At 42.5% G+C, this 25,464-nt stretch overlaps 2 protein-coding genes across 5 annotated transcripts in view; one reads left to right on the top strand and one right to left on the bottom strand.

Moving 5' to 3' along the window:
- rusc2 (RUN and SH3 domain containing 2) overlaps nt 1–16,314 on the top strand; it is a 37,940-nt gene extending 21,626 nt beyond the window's left edge. The window contains exons 4-13 of one of the 4 annotated variants that reach the window (XM_037098129.1): nt 5,555–6,244; nt 7,458–7,649; nt 7,947–8,120; nt 9,467–9,543; nt 10,351–10,525; nt 10,646–10,751; nt 11,309–11,355; nt 11,487–12,555; nt 12,705–12,875; nt 13,282–16,314. In XM_037098129.1, the coding sequence (XP_036954024.1) occupies nt 5,555–6,244; nt 7,458–7,649; nt 7,947–8,120; nt 9,467–9,543; nt 10,351–10,525; nt 10,646–10,751; nt 11,309–11,355; nt 11,487–12,555; nt 12,705–12,875; nt 13,282–13,489 (2,909 nt within the window). In that variant the 3' untranslated portion in view covers nt 13,490–16,314. The remainder of the gene's footprint in view (nt 1–5,554; nt 6,245–7,457; nt 7,650–7,946; nt 8,121–9,466; nt 9,544–10,350; nt 10,526–10,645; nt 10,752–11,308; nt 11,356–11,486; nt 12,556–12,704; nt 12,876–13,281) is intronic. The other 3 variants (XM_037098130.1, XM_037098132.1, XM_037098131.1) reach the window with 3 other exon arrangements.
- A 4,309-nt stretch (nt 16,315–20,623) lies between these two features.
- On the bottom strand, nt 20,624–23,139 carry LOC119020253 (C-C motif chemokine 19-like). Its single transcript, XM_037099503.1, has 4 exons — nt 22,960–23,139; nt 21,538–21,661; nt 21,314–21,428; nt 20,624–21,064 (listed from the first exon to the last, which is right to left on the bottom strand). The coding sequence occupies exons 1-4, from the start codon at nt 23,021–23,023 to the stop codon at nt 21,032–21,034; spliced, it is 336 nt and encodes a 111-aa protein (XP_036955398.1). The 5' UTR covers nt 23,024–23,139; the 3' UTR covers nt 20,624–21,031.
- Nucleotides 23,140–25,464: the final 2,325 nt, after the last annotated feature.

Here is a 25,464-nt window from a genome sequence, read left to right as displayed (position 1 = left end):
GCCTATTTACACATGCAGCAGACTTGCAGCAACATTAGCATTCATTGTGTTTCTGTTGCCCCGAGAAATGGAAATAAAACATTAGCTCCGGTTTGGTCTCCACCAGCTCTAATGTCTAATGTCTGGCTCTTTAGCTTCTGGCCATAAAAAGATAACATTGAGCTAACTGGCGGTAGAAAACACTGCCTAGAGTTACGAAGTTGAGTTGATGATTCCCTGTTGGATGGTCACTACAACCAACACCTTCCACGTAACACACAGTCATTTCAATCATCGTTAAAGCTGCAGTGAGCAATGTCGTTGTTGTAGCTAACTTCAATACTGTTTTGCAGTCGGCACTAACTTTAACCTCCCTCCTCTCTGCATCGTCACATGTACATGCAGCGGTAATTGAAGACACAGCAGCAAACAGGAGGATCTGGCTCTGCACGTTCTCAAGCAGAAAAGACCTCTTACCTCTTAATGGAGTTCTCTGTCCTGCTTGGATAAAGTGGACAGGGATACCAGAACATTGATTTTCCTTTTATACTGCATGAGCAGGGGGAAGAGAGACGTGGGTTACTGACCAAACACTCTGAGAGTGATTACTATATCCCTAACCAAACCTTTTAACACTTATTCTAATAAAAAAGACATAACTTACAGCAGCTTTAACATGTAAAAGCTCATCAGTGGAGCTTTAAAATTCACTTGAAAAAGAAAAACATTACAACTCATGGGTTCTCTGCAGCATTTTATTTTCTTACTTCACCTACTTGTACTTTAATTGCTGATGAGTAATTTTTTATTGATCTCGCTGACCTTATTTAAAGTATAATTTGCCTTCTGGCTGTACTGATGACTATCATCCACCTCTTCCTTGCTGAATCTGTCTTCATACATGTTGCTGATTTTGCTGTTGGTAGAATGAACGAAGAGTGGATAAAGAATATTGATTCTTATTAACAGACACACTACAGAGTGTATTTCGACAATTAAATATGCTTATGATATCAAAGTTGACCCAGAAATATGCAGCTGCTACTCCCTTTCAAAGTTTAACAAGCACATCCGGTAATTTACATCCTGACTGGAGACTGCACCTTCTGGAAACTGGAAATACCCATGTGCCAGCATGTATAGATGTGCTTGGAAGAGACTGACGCAGAGTGTGTGTCCTCAGCTTTAGAGGGAATGAAGGGTTGAAGTGGGCCAAACGTGTTCTGAATAACAATCAGGTGAGAGAGGAGATAAAGATGCAGAGAAACCCACCCGCTGAGCTCGACACCAGTATACCGAGCTGTGTGTGGACCTGCTGTGTTTGTGTGTGTGCCATTCTGATCCAGAGAGCCTGTAGGCCCAACTCGTCCCCAAAACAAAGGAAGGTTAGAGAAAGTTACAGAAGCTTCGTCAGGCAGCCTAGACAAATGTTGTCTGCTCTCTTCCGCTGCAAAACATTTCCTCGCTGTGGTGTTATTAAAAGGTGCTGTGACTGTCATATTCACATGGTGACGAGATGTGATGAACTTCCAAAGACTCAGTTTGTTTAGGTTAGCAAACCAGTGATATCTTGCAACACAAGCTTCCATTCTAAGCATTTTATTGTTCCCCAAAATTAAGAATTCTTAGTCAACTGATTCAGCAGTTAACAGTGTTGTCTGAGATTGTTGTCTGTAGTCATTTTATTATACAAATGTTGAGGAAGTAATTACTTGGTGTTAAAATGCTTCTCACACATTACTATTGAACTATTCAGTGTCCACTCAGTCATTACACATTAAGATATGATTATCTTCATGCCATATCCAGTTGTGCTATTCTGCAGCCGAGTCTGACTTCTGAAAGGGATTTAGATAAATCATGATACATGTATTGTTGTCATAACTGAAAACAAACAAAAACTTGGTTATTATGAGCACACATTGTAGTTTTCAGCTCAGTCTCCCTTAAAAAATGCTCTGTACTTTTGAGAATTAGTTTTGCATCCAGCTATACAGTGTGAGATTAAAAATGTAAACTCAGAGCACATATATTCTCCAAGGCCCAACAGTCCCCTTTATTTCAATTAAGCTTATTCCGGTATCAAATACAACATATTTAAATTCGCTAGATCTACAATTTTATTTGGATGTACATCAAATTGTTCTAACTCACAGATACCAGCCACTTACATAAGCCAGATATTTTCCATAAAGTTCACAGCATTATTCCCTGAGAAATTATTGAAACGCCCTATCTCGCAATGTTAAAGCAAGTGAGAAGCAAGAAATTCCTGGATCTGTTTGTTTATCCAGATCAGCTGCAAAAGTTAATGCGGTCTATTCTCAGCCGAGATCCATCCTCTATCTAAGTTCCGTGTAAGGCTATCCAGTAGATTTAGCGTAATCCTGCTGACAAACCAACCAACCAACAAACGGACAAAGGTGAAAACATAAGTCGGAAATGTTTAGTGCATGAATTTGTAAATACAGGAAGTGCCATTTACAGAAACCTAACGTTGATCATCTATTTTAGAGACCTCAATGAATGAAATTAAGGTCTAAAGAAAAAAAGGACTTAAAACTGGCATCAAAGATGTTGCTGACATTAAAATACAGATCAAGTATCCCAAAAATGACTTTTTATAAGTCTTAAGAATATAACGACTTGCCATCGTGTGCAGGCCAGTGCATGAGGCCATGGGAATATTTGAACAAGCTGTAAAATGTGAATGGGGCCGGAGGCATGCGTTTTATGTGAGGACGACTGCGTTGGTTTGAACAACAGAGCATGCAAAGAAGCAGGGTCATGATGACTGACACAGTATCTTTTAAAGGCTAATAACATTAAATGACAGTAGTTTTCACCCTCTGTATCTTGCTCTGACCCTCATCAGCACTGATGACACTGATGGATGTCTAACTGTCCATCATATCATTTAATGAAGCAGTGAAATAGTGTCTCAATCTTCTGTCTGACAAGACTTTTTGGCTGAGCAGACGCCCCCATCACCTTATGTAGCTCAGTCTCAGCTGCTCACTGTGTGTGTCCGTTTAGACAAACACACACACATACACTCACTCTCACACACACACACACACACACACACACACACACACACACACACACACACACACACACACACACACACACACACACACACACACACACAGTGAGAGCTTGAAATTCCATTGGAATAAGACCAGTGACAGTAACAGTGAGTGCACCAGGAGAGGAATGTCTAGGAAGCTCCAGCTGTCCCCTTTTCCCAGAATCCTTTAAGGAGGATTTGATGAAACTGAATCTCTTTGTACAAATGTCATGATGATCGTTTTTCATTTACAGGCTCCTTCTTGGCTTCTTCAAGTAATTATTTAGACAAAACAGCTTAGAAATGGAAATCAGCTGTCAGTTGTTGCCAGCTTCAACATTTTGTTAACACCTGTAAAAAGGGAAAAGGTGTTGGTGTAAATTTCAACCCAAACCTCTGAAAGAGCTAACTAAAATGACCTGTTTATGTGGTGGTAATCTTTCATTTATGACAAAATCATAAGAGCAAGTGATTTTCAGTGAACTCAATAAAATCTGTTTATAAAGATACAGCAGCTTCATAGAAAATGAACCCTCCTGCCCTCAGGTCACCATTACCAGCCTCCACAAGTGTAAACAAACCATTTTCTGCTTCGTTTACCAGTTCCGGATTTGTTTGCTAGATTATGGAAGGGTTGTTTTGTAACTCAGGCACTAAATGAGCACAGTGAAAACCGTATGGGCTACATGTAGCCCGCTATGCAGGAATGTAGGTACGCATTCCTAGGTTGACTCCACCCAAAAATCACTTTGGAGAAGAAAATTCAAACTCTATAGACATCTACCCAACCCAATATATATATATATATATATATACACACATACACACACACACACACACACACACACACACACACACACACACACACACACACACACACACACACACAACAATAAAGACATAAACACATTAAAGGAAATGGGTCTACCTCTAACGACAATGTGTGCCTCTAAAACATCCTTTAACATTGTATTCATACAGACTGTGATGATTTAAGGTTATAATGAGAGGCTGTGCATCTTTTCACTACATGTATTATTCATCAGACTTCACTGGAGTCAGCTGCGTTGTCTCACCGCAGCATACAGGCCTCTTTAAGAGCCTTTGGGATGCAGTTGCTACTGATGCTAACATGAAGCATCGGAGCTGCAAAGGAAAACCCTCGGCCATCTAACGGATTCGTTTGTGAGACAGGAGAGGAGCTGAGGAGAAAGAGGGGAGGCAGGGAAGTAGCAGATGGAAAAGGGAGAGAGGAGAGGCAGCTGAGGAGAGAAAACATGAGATGGAGAGGGGGAGGAAAAGGAAAAAAATGTCAATTAAAAGGATGACGGAGCAGATATAAGAGAGACAAGGAGGGAGTGTTTGTCTCCTCCATCCCCAGTGGGAGCTCAGGCCTGCTGGGTGTGTAGCGTTCCTCCCTCCCTCCTCATGTAATCATTGTTTCAACAGTAGCTCAACATCGCCCTCTGTGGCAGAGAGCCATGACTGCACCCAGCTCAGGTGGCATCAGTGGGCTGGCCTTAGGGTGACAAACAGCTTGCGCAACACCGTCTACGTCACACGCGCTTCTGTCTGTCAAACACTGCACTGGATCTAGGAACACACACACACAACACACACAGATACTGACTCAGAGGCAGAGAACAAGAAGTGCAGAAAAAGGCTTCTCCTCCTCGTTGGTATCCCTCCTGACACCGTGGCTCCAGGTTTAATCTATGTGTGTGTCTCTAAATGTGTTTGTGTGCGTGCGTGTGTGTGCCCGTGGGCCTGTCAGATCAATGTCTAACAGCAGCGCGGTTGTGTATGATAAGGTCTGCTGATCTTCGTGACTCGTGACTGGGCAATTTTCTGCTAAACTTAATGTTTATAGTGTGGAAAGGATTTGTGGATTAACTGATGAGTCAAGAACTAGAACTAGAATTAGAACCAGTGAATGAACTGATCATAATTTAGTTCATTCACTGGTTCCAGCTTCTGAAAAAGTGAGCATTTAACTTTTTCTGGTTTATTGCTCCACTATGACAACACTATCAACTGTATACTGTATCTTTGTGTTATGGGCAAAACAAGACTTCTGAGGACATTGTCATAGGCTTTTGGAAAGCCTGATCTACATTTTTTCACCATTTACTGACATATTATAGACCAAACAACTAATCCATTAATCAAGAAAATCATCCACAGATTAATCAACAGTGAAAAATCATCACTTGCAGCCCTTCCCTCTACTGTGGCAAACTGTTCATATTTAATACACGTTCTGCCATAAATCCTCTCTTCATGAAGGTTATATTTTGTTTATCTTTTGTTTATAATGTGTTGATTCAATTTAGGATCAATTAATGAGGCTGTAGTTTGTGGTGCTGATGAGTTATATTGTGTTTATATGTCATAATAATGAAAACAGCCATTGACTGCTTCTCTTCTACATGTTTCTTTGTAAATGTTGCTGTCAGATGTGACTTTTCTGTCTCCATCCTAACTGTTCTTCTTGTGCTCGTCCAGGTGGTCTCTCTAGTTCCTCAGACAGCCGCCCAGCAGTGGTCCGCTACAGGAAGGACCAGCGTCCCACCACCCTCCCTATCCAGCCCTTCACCTTCCACCACCAGTTTGCTTCCAAACCCCCACAGCCCAAGCCTCTGCTTCCCCTGATCACAGGCTACGTCTCTGGGATGCAGGCGCGCTCCAGCTCTGGCTCTGGCTCTGACTCTGGAGGTCCGGTGGGTGAAGACAATGAAGATGCAGCTGAGAATGTGCACAGGTACCAGGGGACTCTGGCTGTAGCAGCGCCTCCTCCTGGATCAGTACGACCTTCACCTCTTGGTAGCTACTCCCCAGTTCGGGTTCAGGGTGCTCCCAGCTCTGGGACCTGCTCCACCTGCACACCGAGCCCTCAGCCAACACACAGCCTCTCCTGCCCGCTTTCAGCAGGCCTCGGCCACCTGCACACCCCACCAACAGGAAAGCAGGGAGGGGGCTCTGTGCAGCTGCCATCTACCCCTCCACCTCCATCCCTGGGGGTGAAGAGAGGGACAGTGCCACCAACGCTGCCAGCAGTGCAAGGACACTGTTTCCATGGGGGAGCTCTGGCCAGTTTACCAGCACTGAACAGTGACACACTGAGCCCGCTGGGCTGTCTGGACTCTGGGAATCACGTGGAGGGAAGCAAAGGACCCGGAGCAAGGACACACAATGGTGGGTTCCAGAATAATTATTCACAGGATGTTCTCACAATAAAATGTCCTGAAGAAAATTAAGGTTAAAATCTTCCCATAATGGAGAAAGTGAAATTTCCGGCCTTTTTGGTTATAAAGCAGGTCTAGGTGCCATATAGATTCTGTGAAAGTATCAAATCGCTCAATCCACTGATAAATGCACACAGCCTGTCTTCAGACAGTGTGCCTTCAGATAAACCGCCAGGACTTCTGTAAGGTAGTGATGTCACAACGATACAGTCCCCATTACCACAGCTGTGGTTGCAAAAAAAAAGACAGAGTTGCAGTGGAAACGTGGCAGCCTGCTCAGATCAGCTGAAAAGGAGCATAATATGGGACCTTTAAAATGTATTCTAAATCCAGAACCCGGGAATTTGCATTAAGAAAAAGCAACAACACTGAACTTATGTTCATCAGGGTTCACAGCTGTTCTAAGGTTTGCAGGAAGTTTTGTTTTGGATATCAGAGGAGTCGCACAGCAACAACTCAAAGCTCTCGGTGTCTGACTCATTTGGGTGGAGACACGAAAAATCGGATCCTTTGGAATCATTTTGTTTATCGTTGGTTGTTTCTAAGGATGATGCTAAAGATGCAAAACAAATGAAGACAAGGCAGTGTCTCTTGATGTCAGTCGCATCACCTCAGTAAAAACTGGGCTCTACATTTAGGACTTTACCTGCTACTTTTTCTCTCAACTTTATGACTATGATTGTCTTTGCTGTTTTGTTCCTCTGTTTCCTCTTCATTTAACTATACACAGGTTTACATTAAAAGGTACTAAAGTCATGTGCAACTTCTTTTGCACAAGTAGTCGTACATGTAAAATAATTACAAACACCTGGTTTGAAGTCATGTTGTGGTGCACATGATGGAGGTTTCAGCCTGCAGAATGAAACACATAATCTTTACAGTATTAGTGTTTTGCTGCTTTGATAAAACAACAGATGGCTGCCTCGGGTCTCACTTAAGTGAAAGTTATTAAGTTCTGTGTATTACAGATATTAGAGCTAAGCTCTGTCCTTTTCTCTTTCTTCTTTCCCGTCATGCATGGACCTAAATCTTCTCCCGTCCTCCCTTCACCTTTTCCACCTACTTCCCTCCCATTTATTTCTTTTATCCTTCTACTCAAAAATCCATCCTCTAATCCTCACCCAACCCTTGATCATAACCCTGACACCGCCCCTCCCCAACAGCACACCACCTCTCTCCCCAGGCTCTCAAATGGAGGGAGTACCGTCGCCGAAACCCTCTGGGAGTGGAGAGGGTCTCAGGGGGTCACACGGGTAGCCTGGAACCCCGAAGGGGCGGAGGGCCGCGGCTTGCCAGACGAAATGTGTTCGATTTCCCGTCAGCCCTCTCTGGTCATGCGCAGGGACGGCTCAATGGTGCTCATAATTTTACTGACAGTGTTGGAATGTATACAGGATTATGAAGAGAAAAGTAGATGTGGATATGTAAAGTAGTAACAAGTTTTTAAGGAGGTTGAGGTTCAAGGAATGTCACTGAGAGAATATTGGTGAAGGGGCCACTGGAGAACAAATATATTAGAGATGTCTCTCAAAAACTCAACTAGAGTTGCATACTTAAGGATCTGAAAAGGCTTCTCCTGCTTTTTGAAGTGGTAGCATGTGTTTTATATGTGTGTCTGATCATCTTTGTATATGTGTGTGTGTGTGTCTTAGCAGTTGGCCAATCAGCTAAGCTGCAGCAGAGCTACAGCGACTTCCTGCCGGACTACTTCTCCCTGACAGAGAAGCCTCCGGAAGAGTTCTGCCTCTCCCCTGATGCTTCAACCTCCTCCTCCTCCTGCTCCTCCTCTCAGTCCCACATCTCTGTGGACCTGACGCAGAAGAGAGGTGAGGCACTGTGTATGTGTGTGTGTGTCTGTAAATATTTAATCGTAAATGACTAAAACGGTGAGCTGTTTTTCTAGTATCCGTTCCCTGCTGTGTGAGAGTACTGATGCAGTATTTGTAATGATATCTAAACAAGGTCATGCAGCTGACTTCTTTCATAGTCAGAAATGGAGCAAGATACGTAGAGATTTAAACAAAAATTTTAAAAAATCATGTTGCTCATACTCTGAAGAGTAGAGCAGAATGTTTTATCTAGATTCACTTTTTTTTTTTTTTTTTTCCAATTTTCCCAACAGTATATTTTTGGGTGGTCCCCATCCCTCATCTGACTTCCTGACATGTTCTAATCCATACAGCGAGTTCTGAATCTAAAAACTGTTCAATTCCCTCAATGTCTCATTTCATTTTCTCCCACACATCGCAGCAGTAACATAGAAACAAGACCACAGTGACTGCAAAAGATGCGTCTAAAACAAACCAATCCATTGAAAGGAGCTGTTTGTCATCATTTATCCTACAGACAGTCTTTCTAGTACGCCGATCTGCCTTGAACCGTTGCCACTATAGGAAGACAATGGTTTGTACCGTGAGCCACAAAATAATACTACGACACAGCAGACAGAATCACATACAGGGAATTTTGTTGAAAGGTGGTTAAATCAAGTGCCTCTCACTGCAGACAGGGATACTCGACAGTGGGGAGAATAAATTGGGGCCTCTTGAAAAGCTGGGTGTCACATAATGATCCTTCAAGTGAATCGTCCAGGTTTTGTGGACCAACACCTACACTGCTGAAGTGTACTTGAGCAGGACACTGACAGACGGATTCACTGAGCCTGTTCATCTTTCATTCTAGATATATTGCCTCCCAAAGAAATGTACTAAATCAGTGCACTAGACAAAAATCCCAATTTGGCCCTCATGTGTATTATTGTATTTGTAATTAAGGCTAAACCACTATGTGCTCAGTAGGAGTTTGTAACGGTTTTGTTACTTTCTTTTCAGCATCAGTACATTTTGTATCATTTTCCAAGCAGGCTGATAGCAGACAAATCCCTAGAAGGCAGTCCCAGCTGTTCATTGCACAACGAGTGGCTGCCGTAGTAAATCAAACAGTGAAATCATGCAGATTGCCAGCAAAAATACGGTAGGGTGCAGCAAACCAAGTGCTAAATTCGGATCTTAATGCCTCTCACCTCCCAGCAGAGGGTAAAACAGAAGACTAAATCATGGATTTAAAAGACAACATACAGTGACATTTGTTGCAAAGGCATTTAGTGCTTGTGGACAAAAAGGATAATTGCTAAAATCTTTCTTCATTTTTTTCCTCTTTTTAACTCTGTCAGGTTTGGTGAAAGCCGTGAACACAGCAGTGGATCTGATTGTGGCACACTTCGGCACCAGTCGAGACCCAGATGTGAAGGTAGGAGATTTGTGGATCGGATGACGGCTACTAATGACTGCTTGACTGCTAATACATGGCTCTTTGGAAAGCTGATTCTACTGGCTGGTGAATGCTCACACAGCAAGATTTAGAGGCTTTGAGCTACAACTTACTAACACGGCTGTACAAGAGAACATAAAACCTTCCAGTTGGTAAATTGCAGTAGTTTCAAGTTAATGTGGAGCTTTGTGTTTTCTTGTATTCATCATTTGTCTTGGTTCATTTTAAGCATATGTGAGTGTATGAAATCTTTATTCAGTATTTATTATTTTAAGGATTATGCCTTTCCCAGATCTGCAACAGCAAATAGTGTTAGTAACACCATGTTTAGTTCCTAGTGTGCATTTGTTTGTTTGAGGTATATGTCCTCGCTGTTATTTGATTAGTTGCACAGCACATGAGCCACAACAACACAATGAACATTTTCAGAAATCTAATTGGTCCTTTGTGACTTTTGCTGCAATTAGCTGCAACTAGGAATCAGAATTTCTGTTGCATAATGTTTTGATTTCCACAGAGCTTTATTCCCACAGACACTTAATAAAGCAGGCTATAGATCAATCAAATCCAGAGAACAAATAAGGCACAAAAAAGAAGGCTTTAATCATTTCTTGATTTAAAGCTGAAGCAAGACAATTATTTACTTTCTGTTTTTATTTTTGGATAGAAGATGGACTGAAAGTGTTGCATCATTTTGTTTCTCTGATCCCACATCCAACCCCCCAATTCACAATTTACTTTCATTTTCATCCTTTATTCCCTAATGTTTCCTCGCCACCCTGCCAGGCTAAACTGGGGAACAGCTGGGTGAGTCCCAACGTGGGTCACCTCATCCTGAAGTACCTGTGCCCGGCCCTGCACGAGGTGCTGCAGGACGGTCTGAAGGCCTATGTGCTGGACCTGATCATCGGACAGCGGCGCTGTCAGCCCTGGAGTCTGGTGGAGGCGTCCACACAACTGGGTGAGAACTGCCTTGCATATTTTCTTAGTTTTTTGACAAACTGGTATGACTGCTGTCTGTCTACAGGAGATTGGTGACATTTTGGTTATGGTAACATATCTGTGTGTTTGTGTCCATCAGGCCCGTCCACACGTGTTCTCCACAGCCTGTTCTCAAAAGTGAGCCAGTACTCAGAGCTCACAAGCCACAGCATGAGACTCAACGCATTTATCTTCGGCTTGCTTAAGTAAGTCATTTTCCTTGATCCCTGTTTATACTGTCACTGTTATGAACATATTCTTTTCAATGATGGCTCTCATCCTAGATGGATCTTTAAAGTGGCTATAATCAATCATTTTTAGAATAACGATGTATTTACAGGGAGATGTGAACAATGTGACAATGTGTGCAGGCCACAATTTTACTGTTTTAGTTCACTCGCTCTGCTGTCATGGTGTCGTTTTCATTAGCAACAGTCAGCTGTTCTGAAAAAGCTCTGAAAACCCAGACAAAGACTAGCTGATGAAGGAACCTGGTGGAGCATTTAGCAGCTAAAGAGCCAGATATTTCCCTCAATATTTCAGTGTTGTGTTCACAACTTGTTTCTGCTGCCACTAAGTGGCCAAAATTAAGTCATGCCAGGTTTAAGATAATTTAGAGTTGAAAAATAAACCTGCATGTAAGTGTTTACTAAGGTATCAAGCTAGCTACTTTCTTTGTTACATTTTACAACATACAGTGTTTGACTTTGTAAGTACCAGCTTTTTATCCCTTGTTAAAATTTCCCTCTCTTCATATTTACAGCCTAAAATCTTTGGAATTCTGGTTCAATCACCTCTACACACACGAAGGTAAATTGTGCATCATCTATCCATCTCCAAGTACCCAGATAGTGTCAGTATTTGAAGCCTATATTTGCATGAAGTCATAGTTCTTCTCAGTCTTTTTCTGATATTCTTCCTGTTTTGTCTTCTTTTCCTAGATATCATAGCAGCACATTACAACCCTTGGGGTTTCCTTCCCCTGTCGCAGGGGGCGTGTCAGCCGCTCTTTGAGGAACTCCTCCTCCTACTGCAGCCGCTGTCGCTTCTCCCCTTTGACCTGGACCTGCTGTTTGAACCACACCTCCTGCAGAAGGGCCAGGAGCACCTCCGTCGCAAGGAGCAGCTGTGCTCTGCGGGCCAGAGTGTCGACCACTCAACACGCTCCACCTTCCAGCTCATGAGAGGATGGAGCACCACTGTGAGTGAAATGGTCAGAGAGTCGAGTGCAGAGGTGAAGAAAGAGAGGGCGGTGCTGAGACGAGAGGGAACATGGCCCAGGATGGAAGGGGTGGGCTCAAGAAGAGAGGGAGGGAATTCAAGGTTGAGGAAGGACGGGGCAACATCTGAGAGCATGAACGCCGGGCCTGCTTGCAGACAGACAATGATGGAAGTAGGGTTTGCAAATGTCTTGAAGGATAGGGGGATGGGCGGGCAGAGGGTGAAAGGCGTAGGACAGGAGAGCCAAGGCGAAGATGAGGGACGGGAGAAGGACATGAGGAAGGAAAAAGACAAGGACATGTCTGACGAGGGGCGTCAGCGGCAAGACAGACAGGCGGGCTGGTGGTACCAACTCATGCAGTCCTCACAGGTTTACATCGACCAATCCACTGAGGGGTCAAAGTTCATTAAGACTGAGAAGAGGAAGAAGTCATCAGAGAGACGACACTGCCAGCTACCGCCCACCAGAGAGGGAGTGGTGGAGGGGGCAGAGTCGAGCCAAGAAGGGGAGGGGTATCGAAGTAGGAATAGCAGCAGCAGCTCTAGTGGTGACTCAGCTGGATCCCGGGGAAGGGCTTCATGGATGGGCAGCCCGCCAGAGTCTGTCGTCAACCAGGAGAAAGAGACCAAACCTCTGAAAGTTACAGGGTCTGGGGCCCAGGCTGCAGCCCAAGAGGAAAGCCCCTCTCAGGGACAGGCTCTGCGCTGGGGAAGGCTCTTTGGATCCAGTGTGGGTTCTCCTTTGAGGGGGGAGGGAGCTGAACAGAGGGCGAAAGGTCCCACGACCCGGTAAGTTAAAAGAATGAGTCTGATAGTCTGCCCATTAGAAACACAATTTAAATCAGCCTTATCTTAAAAGTTATAATAAAAAATATTTTTTTTCCAAAACTTATTTAAGCGGTAGCAGTAAATTTCATATTTTCCACTGTCCTTCTCAGGCCACCATCAGGCTGGCTGTCTCTCGATCGGTCTGTCCTTGACCTTGTTGCGCAGACTATTGGAGCAGGAAGTGGGAAGAAGGCAGAGTCTCCAACCCCAGCCACTCACACCCAAAGCACACCTGCACCAAGGCCAACCCAACCAACTGAAGCCAAACTACAGTCTCAGTGGTAAACAAATACTATTGTACACCAGTCCATTCCAATGGGTGAACTACAACCTGAAAAGTATCCAAACCAGATTAATTTATAGAAAAAGTGTAGTGACAAACTGGTCTGATGTGTCGACCTCAAATGGATGTTTTATGATAAATGAATGAATCCAATTTTTCATTTTATTATTTATTTACTCTTTATTTAACAAGGAGTGAAGTGTCTCTTAAAAAGGTATTTTTCAAAAGAGAGGCAGCACACTTACAAGGTTACAGATATACAACAAACACTCAGTTAAAGCAAAACAAAGAGCAGAATTGAGAAGTTTCAGCTAGGGAATGTTTTGCATTTTTCTTGAAACATGACCACACATTACCTAAATCATCCTGCTCACCATTTCCCAATGTCCTGCATCATCCCACAGCGAAGTCCGAGCATTGTGCCACCACATAGCCACAGAGCCCGGCCAGCTGAGCTTCAACAAGGGCGATATCCTGCGTGTCCTGACTAAGGCCGATCCGGACTGGCTGCTCTGCTCCCTGGGCTCCACGCAGGGCTTGGTTCCCATCATCTACGTCACCCTCAAAGGCATGGAGGAGAGCCACGACGCTGCCGGACTCGGGCAATGCTGAGCGAAAGCTACCCTGAGAGAAATGAAAGCAAGATCAAGACAAACCTCGTTGGAGGCCACATACTGACAAAAACCTGTTTGAAATAACTGAACATCAGGAATGATTCCTGAAAAAACATTGTAGAAAAAGATTCTGAAGATGATGTACAGACACATGCAAGGGAAGCATGCAGGCTCGAACACAAGCTCACATCCACTTCAAGGGTACATCCAGACAAGTATGCATGCATACATCCAAAAAACCAAAAGACCAGACATGAAACAAACCAAAAGACACTCCAGCACACGCTTCTCTCTCTCTGCGTGAAGTTCCGCTACTAGCTTAACTATGTGACTGTCCAGTCTATATATATCATCCATCTCAACTTACAGAGGGGCTGCTCACAGACGGGACAATTCACAATATAATGTATACCATGCCTAGCTGCACTTTGCTGTATTGTCTACACATTCACCTAGCTGTGCCACAGTTTGAACACAGTGCTCAGTTATTGCCCTCAGTCAAACACTGGGGTCAGTTTGATGTCCTGTCGCTTAATTGGTGCAGACTTATCCTTTAAATTCACGTGAAAAAATAAATAAACATTGAATCTTTCTTCGTAAAATTTAAGGTGGTTGATGTAAAAGCAAAAATTGTGAACTTCTTAGTCGGTGTCTGCTACAGTTGTAGAGGTGTGATTGGGCATGTTGTTAAAAGAAGAGCAGAAAACCACACGAGTTTGTTGAAGTAGGTGTCCAACTCAAGTGAAGAGAATGCCCATCTGTACTATTTGATCACCTCTTTATATGGAGAGTGAAATTGCTCTTTTTTTCCCTTCTTCATTCCCTCATAAGACCCACCGCAGCTGGGATGAATCAGTGGTTGACATTGTTTAAGTGCATGTAACTTTGCCAAAATGTTGACTTTTCCCCCCTCAGTCCCACCTTAATCTCTTGAGGACACACTCAAGTGAGTGGCCACAGCCTGCGCTGTACATATGCATTTTGATCTATTGGTACATACTGTAAATGCTTATATGACTTACACATGTGGTGAGTTCTATTTATTTATCAACCAGTCCAGTTAGCTGAGGGAAGCACCTAAGTGGACGGTTAACAGAGAAACAGGGAAGGATGTCTAATGAAAGCAAAGCATGGCTGTGGAGGCCTTGTTGAATGTGTCGGGGGTCGAGGCTGAACAAAGAAATCATCGCTAATTAGTTGAATGTGCGTTCAGAGAAGGGGTTAATGATCTTATCTATGCCTTAAAGCGCTTGAGGAAAAAAAGGGAGAATGGCCCTGTTGGACACTTCAAGGCTTGTGACATTATATTTTCTATATGCTATGATGTGTCCAACCATTTTCAACAGATTTGTGTCTCCAGAGATTCTTGTTGACTTTGAAGAGTATTGTGAAGAAACAGAGATCATATAGAGGTGATATTTTTTGATGCTTAAAGGGAAACCCCGACATATTTTGTGATGGCGGCTCTGTGGCAGTAGTACGTACTGTACATGCTGCCTGTCAAGCTCAGTTGTAAAATGTTGCCTTAGGTTCCAAACGAGTTGACAAATAACAAAATTTACGGCTATACACAGTAAACCTGCATAGAGTGCATACAGATGCCCAATCCAAATATTAAATAGTACACACTATGAAATGGTTAAAATCAATGTACATTTATTAAATAAATAAATGCTTGTGTAGTTTTTGAAAAACTTACATAGGATATAATTTTACCATTAAAATCCTCTTTTTGTTGCATTACTGTACAGTTTATAGAGTCATTTAATTTCAGAAAAAAAACAAACAATTTAATACTTAATTTTCATTGAACTGTAAATATATTTAAATCTTTCAATGAGTTATATGTATGGATGTGTACTGATTTATTAATGCATTTTATGTTAAATACGGGAAGCAGGTATAAGCTTTAGTTTCAGCGCTAACACACGTGGTGAGTGTCGGGCCGTGGTCGGCGAGGCAGGGGTCGCTTTCAGTCCTCCAGGCAGTTTGCTGTTCATTGACATCCTGTTCACATGGGACAGATGGAAACAAACACATAGTAGTGATACAGCCAGAGCAACACGGAGGCTCAGGGGTAAGAGGCGAAGACAGATTTCAATTTTGGTGACGTACGAGCTGAGGTGTCGTGGTTTAAAAATGCTACACGTGAAGGAGATGACATAAAGGAGAGAAAGAAAGAAAGGGAGAAGCCGCCCTCCGTCTGTCTTTCTTTCTCTCTCATCTGTTTTTTAATCTGCTCTCTCTCTCTCCCCGGGCTGCCTCCTCCTGCCTGTAAATACCTTCAGCATCAGTGACACTGCTCTTCTCTCTGTGTCCAGGCTATGTGACGTATACGTATGACATTATCAAACTACTATGGATGTGAAATAACAAAGTGCTCATGTGATCACAAACTCCAATGGCTCCTGTGTCTTTTGTCCTTAACACAGTGTTCTGTTGAAGTGTCTCTCTGCCCAAAACCTTCCGGTGATGAAACACTTTGCCTGCGTAGAAATGAAAGTGACTTTCAGAGGTTTTTAAATGTTGGTTTCCAGAATGTCTGCAGAAAGGTGTCAAAGTAATTCTAACTTTTCCCTAAATATGGCTCACAACAGTGCTTGTGTTGGTCAGACTTGCTTTTATCTAGGTCACTACTCAGTTCCTTTACTGAGAGTCGGTTAGCTACTGATCTTTAGTTGCATTGTTTGTCCCTCGATTTCTTTTCGAAAAGGCTTCCATGTGCAGTGTAATGGCAGTCTCATCCTCAATATGGGTCGGACGGCCCCCGTTTGTATCTTGTGATTTTAAAACATGACAATAAATGTACCATGTACCATGATATTATCTGCCCCTTTCAATCAGTCTGGAAAGAAAAGTCAGCCATTAACCTACTCTCTGATGGGTGTTCTTTTATTTTCTGTAGGCAATTCTCCATCAGAAGTCATATGACATAGTATTGTTAAGTGTTTCTTCATGCATTACAGTCAGAAATGCAAGATTCACGGCTTAATTGATGCTTCCTCCTTTTCTAGGCAAGGCAAATTGATTTGTGCGGCACAGTTCAGACACAAGGAAACTCAAAGTGCCTTACAGGCATATACAAATTACATTAAAAAGAAATTCAAAATTGCATTTAAAATGCACTAAAAGTAAGTAGGAAGAGGTTCATAACGTGGCAGCAGATCAGAAATGTGTTTTAGCACCAAACAATTCAGTGCTTTACAAACCAACAGCAGGATTTTAAAATCTGTTCTTTGACTGACTGGAAGCCAGTGTAGGGATCTGAGAACTGGAGTGATGCAATCTACTTTTTTGGTTCTTGTTAGGACTTAAGCAGCAGTGTTCTGAATCAGCTGCAGCTGTCTGATGGATTTTTTTAAAGAGTCAAGTCTGCTGAAGATAAACACATGGACAAGTTTGTACAAACCCTGCTGAGACATAGGTCCGTTTGTCCTGGATATATTGTGAACGCGATAGTAGGATGACTTTGTTATTGTCTTAGTGTGGCTGCTGGAGCTCAGGTCTGAGTCCATGATTACATCTGAGTGAAAACACTTGAGCCACTAGATGGGGCCGATGTGTTAAAAGTTAAGACAGATCAGTTCACTGAACTGCCACATTCAGGCTCTCGTGCACAATCCAAAATTAAAGTGCAGACACATGATATCTATTTTATTGATCCTGGATATATTTCCAGGTAAGCTGTGGTGTTTGTCTCTATTTCCTCCTTGTGACATTCAGGTCAGTCTGAATAGCCTCAAGAGGTCATCTTTGTGTTCAGAGCCTCACAGGATCATGTTGACTGTATACTTATCAGGAAGTGTAAGGTGGAAATACAGTACTAAATTCTACTTAGTTACATTCCATGACTGTTTGTTCAGTATTATTATTATTGAGTTTTACTGAGTTTAGTTTTAGCTCTAATTATTGTCTCAAACTCCAGGGATGATAATGATCAGACTACTGAATGATAATATTGTATTACTTCAATCAGCAGGAGCACCAGTCACATACAGCTCTGCGTATATTACACTCAATATAGTGAATTCATTCCAATATAATGACACTTAAGGGTACATTTAAGGAGAAATATGGGAAGTTTGAGGTATCGTCTGCCCATTAACAAAGGGCTGGTACAGATGCCAGGATGTGTAATTTAACACCAGCTCAGTCTAAGTGTACATTTGGCCGCCCTCAGGCGAGTTTAACTTCTCGACCTCTCATCTGAAGCATGATAGATAATCCAGGTTGTTGCGTAAGGAGTTTTTTTTTTTTGTTTTTTTTTTTTTTTTTTGGCCTTGAAACCTTCTCAACTACAGAGCATCCAGTTCAGCATTCATCAGAGTCAGTGTATTGTGTTGCATGGTAAGCATGCAAACCAGCTAGCTCATAATACAACTATAATTATATGATCAATAAAATGTCTAAGTGATATCTATTCGAAAGTACAAAAATGGCATCAAACCTCCCACAGTCGGTCCAAATGTCTGTTCCACATGTGCCCTCTGCAAAACCTTTAAAGGTGCACTATGTAGTTTTATGCCTAAACAAACTAAACCCTCTTAGTCTTTATCTTAATGACTGAAAAAACTGAATAAACACATTGACCTCAACAACACATTTCCATACCGTTTTACTTTGTTGACGTTTGACAGAGCCTGCCACCTTTTCTAGCATCAAACACTGTTCTGGGGACCTCTGAGAACAGCTTGTTTATTGATGTTTGTGTCAATCAAAACTACATAGTGCCCCTTTATTAACAGATTCCGTTCTAGTAGATAATAGCTGCATCAAACTGCTGGCAATCCTTCTTGCAGCAACAGGACCAGACCTGCTTCAACCGACACACTATTTTGTTGTTTATTGCTTTTGCAACACAGTTCATTATCTGTAATTTACTCATCACAAGCTTGCCTTAAATCAGATTACCTTGAACAAGGAAGACATATATCTCCATGGAAATCTGAAAGGTGGCTGCATTTCCTAACATTCAGTTTGGCACGTCATTCCTGTGAGAGAGCTGAGGTATTTGGCAACATGGGGAAATTTCAAATGAAACTGGTGACATACAGACTGCCTTTGATTCCACCAAAATATAGGAACCTCATCATCTTCATTATATTTCTCTCCTGGCCATTTCCGTTCAGTAATTTGCTCTAATTTTCTGGTACTTACTTCTTTGATTCTTGTTGTGCACCCGAAATGGTTACGGTTAACAGAGATAAGAGGTTCTGCCAAAAACTCTTGGAAATCCTCTGTTTATCCTGGAAGTTTACAGGAGGATTGGGAAGTGAATGGATGACTGACTGTGGCTTCTTGGATTTAAGTACAGCCGTAACCATACAAACACAAATCTAAGCAGTATTGAATGAACACACGTCCAGATTCTGTGGCAGAGGTTAAGCAAATTGTTGTTTTTATTTACATATTTACAAGGAAACTCTTCCCCCTAACCTTTTGTTAAAGCTCTGTATTCACCCTCTGTCTGAAACACTCTGTTTCAGCTCCTGTCTCTTTAAGGTCCCCCGCCCCCATCCGAATGCCCAGTCTCCTCTGATTGGTCAGCTCGCACATGACTGAGCCAGCAACGCAAACAACAACAAAGCAGTCCTGCTAAATCCTTTCTTACATACTAAACTAGCAGTGTGGCATAGATTAAGCAGACGAGTAACTTTGTGACTTTGTGATGTCATGGAATTAAAGGCGGGACCTCTACGATGCGTTTCAGGGGCAGTGTTTTCTGTGGGAGAGAGGAGCTTCTGTGGGTGCAGTCTTTGACCTTTTTAACTTTCGAGATCATTTACATGCACAAGAACGTGCAACCCCTGAAGGGAAGGAGAAAAAAAAAAGCACAATAGGTGTCCCTTAAGTAAACCATTCAGTGATTCCAAATATCAGGTTGATGAGGAATTTAGCAGCCTGTAAATGTGCATTCATCCGTGTATTGTTGTCCTTGTCTGTATTTATCTACACAAACACCTAAAGAGAGACGTCCAATTACTGTCTCATGTTCTTAAGGTTATAAAGGTTTTAAGTTACTGTGAAAGTGAGAGTTGTGTTATGTCACAAAAGATATCAACACTGCAGCCACAAAAGCTCAGACAAACTGGATCTGCTGGCTCACTTATAACAAGTTTCTCTCTGAAGAAATGGAGTCAGCTAACATAAACCAACGACTGGCCTCCAGCACACAGCAAAAGTTCAACAGAGCCCCTTTAAAAAAAGTGAGCCTGTAGTTTCATACAAAGTTTTAACAACAGGCCCCTTTAAAAGCTCAAAGCAGCATAATATCTGAAAAGGGCACAAAGGGCAAACGATGGGGATTTCGGCCTTGCCTTCTGTGCAGAGATTCCTCAGGATTCTCTGAATCATTAAATACTGGTTGTGAATGCTGAAATCCTTAAATCTTTTGCAATTGTGTAATGAGAGACTATCTTAAACTGTTGGACCACTGTTGGTGAGGCCCTCCCCATCTCAGCTGTTTGAAGATGCCCCCTTCATACTATCACCTATTACACTCATCTGACAGGGGAGGGAATTTTAGGTGGGTCCTCAGTCAGAACTCTATCATGGCAGCATGACATGATCTCTAAAACTTTGTCAGCAAACGTCATGTTATTACTGAAGGCGAGAAAAGCCTGGCTTGCAACAATACTGTTATTGATAACAAACACTGTATTCTGCTGGTGTTTGACTGGTATAATAAAGTGTGATACAAAAGAGTAACGTTTGAAATAAGGAGCAGAGGATGTGTTGATCAACAATAAGTACTCCTTGATCTTTGATTTGATTTGATTGATTCAGTTTAAATCATTTTACAGGAGCCGAGACACCATGTGTATGCCGGCATGTCACTGCCGATCTCTGACAAACATTGCAGGTAATTATAGGAAACCACCTTTTGTTATCTAGTGTTAACGGGTTCATTATGTGTTATCTAAAGATGACAAAGCTTGTTTTCACAAAGTAATTCACCTGTGATCTTGACATAACAGCCTTTGCGAGCCAACCTTTGCAATCCTTTCCGTAAATGATTATAACAAACCACACCGGCTTTAGTGATGGGATTATAAACAAAACAAAAAGACTACACATTACAATCACCACCAAAAGAGTTTAGAGGGTCATCAAAAAAGAATTAGAGAAATGATCAAGATGCCAAAAAACACAACTTTTATTTTGGAATATTCCAAATAAATCCATACAACAACAACAACAACAACAAGAAAACGTGCGGCCTGAGAAGTTCAGAGTTAGCTTAACTGGCTACATACTCCTACATCAATTCACATTTTACACTTTGATCATTCCACCCCAGTTCTATATCTTCTTAAACAGAAATACAACGAAATATAAAAATCCTTCAAAATATTTTATTTGCATTGATTGCCATGATTTAGAAAAAAAGAATAGAAAATGACAACAAGAGGAATCATCATCATGATCCTCATAATATTTGTATATATCTCTTTCTTGGTAGGATCCACCACTCCTCCCCCCTGGCTCGCAGTGGTCCACCCTGTTGTCGTCGCTGAAGGGGTCACTGGCAGCTCGCAGTTCACTCAGGCTTCACTCCAGTGCAGCGCTTGCCCTGTAGACACAAATATTCATCAGAACCACATCAAACAGAGGCTCATGCCCCAAGAGGATAAGAGATACATGACATAATTCGCACTTCTGGATGGAATGCTCTATGGGCTCTTCAAAATAAGAGCACATATTTAAAAACAAGGAGGAGGGGTGGTGAAAAAATTGGATGCATTCCATTGCAGGAAGCGGTTTTTCGTCTGCTTCCTGAATTTTTAGACAGGCCCTTTTGAAGTGCAGAGCAGCTTATTACCTTGTATTTGGCTTCCTTGCAGTGTTTCCTCAGAGAATCCACGTGCTTCATCACGTTGAGGACCCACGGTTCACCAGCAGGCACGCAGAGTTTGAAGTCATTCCTGGTCACCAAGCTGCAAGGACACCAAATCATCCACATCAGGGTGAGAATGTGATGACTTGCAAAGAGGGCGTTTGTGTACCTCATCCCATCTACTGATTAGATACACCATCCAAACTTACATGGTGGCAGCGAGAGTGCAGCCCTGTCCGCTGGCCTGTCGATGGTAGTTTGCAACAAGGCGTTGTGAAATTGTTTGGTTTCTGACCGACAAGCAGCAGTCCATGGGTACCTGAGCCAAAGTCACTGAAAGACAAAGAAGATCAGGTCATATTTTTGTTAAATGATGCTTGTAGCATATGACACATGTGTTCACAGTAAAGAGGAGACGTCTTGATTCTTGTGCCTGCAAGTTTTCATCCAGTGTTAGCGGTACAAAACGCTTACTACAGCTGTTCTTCCTTTCATAAGGAGGGAACGTACAAATTTCCACGGCTTTCTTTAATGGCTACAGAGAGTTTCACGCCTTAAAGGTGTGATCACTGTCACAAGTCATGACTTGATTCACTTGCAAGGGAACGGATTTTCTTTTCTTTTCATGCACAAGTTCTCTCACTTATGCAGTTATTATGCCGTCCACCTCTTTGAATCTTTCCAACATAGAAGCTCTGGCAGTGTTATAAACAATTAAAAGTACAATATAGTGACTACATCCCCAGTGTTTTTTTTCATTGTGAGCTCAACTCCTGCAACTGCAATCTGCAGTGGGAAATTCACGGAGGAAATCTCAGTGGCTCAGAGCCAATTGCTCGAGGTCTGCTTTCATCACTCGCTCTGAGTAACAAGTCACCGAATTGCATCATCAAATTTTGTCACTTGACTGGGATTTCCACCGATTAACCATTAACTGAGCAGTTAAAGCCGAGGCAAGGGAAATATCAGCAGCACGCCCTGCCTGAAGGTAACTCACCTCTCCTTTGACACGCAGATACTGACTTCACTTAAGACCATTAATGTTAGTTGTATAGATATTTACCTGATGCAATGTTATGTAGACTCTACTTTACCTATTTGCTTCACCTGCTTGACCTGCTTTTTTTAAAATTTGTAAATCTACCACCATCGCGGCTACCAGGTACCTGTTGCATGTCTGTTTGTTTTAATCCTCATTAAAGGTTTTGCATGGAGTATTTTCTTATTTGCATTAGGAGTCTAATGACAGAGGGTGTCATATGTCACACAGACTACTGATTATAAAGCTCTGTCAGACACAATTGTGATTTTGGAATACAAGCTGCAACACGCAAACTTGGACAGCTGAATTTTCAAGTGAAGTGAAGTCAAAAGAAGAACCACATGTGTATTTGAGCCTCAAACATAGACCCATTGAAGAATTTCCTCTATTTCCTGTAGTAAACAACTACTCCTTTTGGATCTGTTCCGAGTGGATTTGCTAAGTGTTTACATCCTGTTATCTCTTTTGGCTTACAAAAACTGATTTGGCACCGACTTATTTCACAATATAAAAAGCACGACTTAGCAATAGCTTCTGATGATGAGACAGGAAGGATGTGTGGTCATTATTATTTTTCTTTTAAACTCACCAGTGCAGCAGCAGGCGATAAAAAGGATGCAGAAGAAGAGCTTGGCATCACCCCACGGAGCCATGTCTGGTTGCTGAGCTGGCGAGGTCGTCTCTTTGTCTCTCTGGAAGCTTGATCAGCTGATGAAGAGGCTGCCCTTCCTTTCAGCACCTGCAGTGGCAAAGGAAGTGAGGTGACTGTCTGTGTCTGGTCTGGTCCCTTAAATAGTAATCAGTTACTTTCACTTTTAGTATCCCCCCCCCCCCCCCCCCCCCCCCCCATCCTAGTCCTCCTCCTTCTCCTCCTCATCATTTGAAGTTACTCTGTCTTTTTTTTTTTTTTAAATGTCCCTCCCAATTGGAAAATCCCCTCGTCTTGTATTTCATTTATCAGCTCTCATTTCGGTTCCCAGCACGTCTTGGATGGTTTTTCTAAGGTAACAGGAACAGATTGTCGCACTTTGAGTCAGGCCACCTCTCAGTCACAGGAGCACTTCTCTAATCCTTGAACAAACACCAGCACTTAGTGATTTCACCCTCTAGAGAGCCACTGATTAACATGTGCACCTCGGTACACCTTTTAAAAGATGACATGATCATGACCTTGTTTTTATGGGGCATTTTGGAATATTTTTGGATTCTTCTTTAAGTAATTCTCCAGAAAAAAAAACCTATGTCCTCTTCACACTGTGGAGGCATGTGTTCAGTGCTACATTTCCAATATAGCTTTCTTCTATCTTTTGTTCTTTTGTTGTGAAGATGCCATATGGAAAAGCTATCACAATCTTATCAGTCTTATTAAATATTCAACAGCTGAAACAACCAAAAAAAAAAAAAAAAACTACAGTCAGAGTAAATAATTCAGAATGACTCACACGTATCAATAGATAAACATGCACATGTTCATGTGTTTCACTGTATACGGAACTAAACTAAAACTGCGCTGTCAGTTCTCAGGAAAATCTGTGGTTCTCCTTTCACTTGCTGCCAAAACAATTGAACTCACTGTTTCAATTAGTAGGTATTACGCAAGCAAAATGGCTTGAAAAAGCACTTGAGGGCTATCAAGAACCGCAATTTACAAATGAAAACTTAAACATGGCTAGAAATTGAATTTGAACAATACTAATTTGCAACAATAAATAGGTTAATTTGAAGAAACTGGCAAAAAAGGGACTGCATATTGCTCACGTCAAACTCACCCAAACTAGACTCAGCTAACGTCCAAAACTACAGACCAGTATCTCTTCTTTCATTCCTCTCTCAAATCCTGGAGCGTGCCATCTACAACCAACTATCCTCCCATCTTTCATAAAATGACCCCCTTGACTCCAATCAGTCAGGCTTCAGGTGTCCTCACTCCACTGAGACTGCCATCCTTAGAGCCATATGGAATGGCTCCTCGTACCAAACCCTGCTTTCTGGAAACTGGTGTCCCTCAGGGCTTGGTACCAGCACCACTCCTGTTTTCATTAGACGCTAGATCGCTAGGCTCTGCAATCACATCACATGGATTCTCTTACCACTGTTATGCAGACAACACCAAACTGTTCCTCGCTGTTCTCCCATCCTCCGACACCCACGTTGCAATGCGCATCTTGAAACGTCTGGCAGACATTTCCCCTCGGACAACTGCACATCACCTCATCCCCAACCTTCATAAAACTGAACTCCTCTTCGTCCTGGGGATAGACTGCCCTCACGTGGACCTGTCAGCTACTATCAAGGACGTCACAGTGTCGCCTTCATTGAGTGCAATAAACCTTGGCGTAATCCACGATGACAGATTATCCTGCATCCCTAACATCACTGCTGGACTACTGCAACTCTCCCTTGGCTGGACCACCAGCTGCTACGACTAAACCATTGCAGTGTATCCAGAACGCTGCAGCAAGCCTCATTTTCAATCTACCCAATTCTCCCATGTGACCCCCCTCCTCCTTGACCTCCACTGGCTTCCTGTTGCAGCCCGCATCCAATTAAAGATGATGGTACTGGCCTTCAAGGTTGTCGATGGAACTGCACCCGACCAATGTCAGGACAGCAGAATCACTCACCATCTTCCGCAAAAGACTCAAGACTCACCTGTTCAGACTTCACCTCGGCCCTGCATAGCATGACTCCCTCCCACCCCCCCACCAAAAAAAGGAAGAAACGTATATACACTTATGTTCTTACCCATAGCACTTAATTCATCGCATGAATGTATTTAAGTTATCCTTGATAAATAGCAGCTACTACGCTCAGATGAGGGCTTAAAAATTGTTTCTATTTTTTCTTTCTTACGTAATCGACATTATGTTGTGGTTTCATTCTTGTGACAAATAAACTCCATGTAAGTAACTTTGGTCAAAAGAGTCTGTTAAATGCCCTTATCGCTGTTGGAAGAGCAAGAAAGTGGGAGCTGATCAGCTGATGAAGAGCTGGTACTTCCTCTCTGCACCTGCAGTGGCAAGGAAGTGAGATGAATGTCTGTGTCGCACCTGGTCACTCAAACGGTGTCCACTTACTTTCTCTTTTCTCTCAT

Source organism: Acanthopagrus latus, chromosome 5 (genome assembly GCF_904848185.1).
Source record: "Acanthopagrus latus isolate v.2019 chromosome 5, fAcaLat1.1, whole genome shotgun sequence".
Taxonomy (NCBI): Eukaryota; Metazoa; Chordata; class Actinopteri; order Spariformes; family Sparidae; genus Acanthopagrus; species Acanthopagrus latus.
Note: the sequence above shows the minus strand (reverse complement) of the source record. Positions and strands in the feature narration are given on the sequence as shown.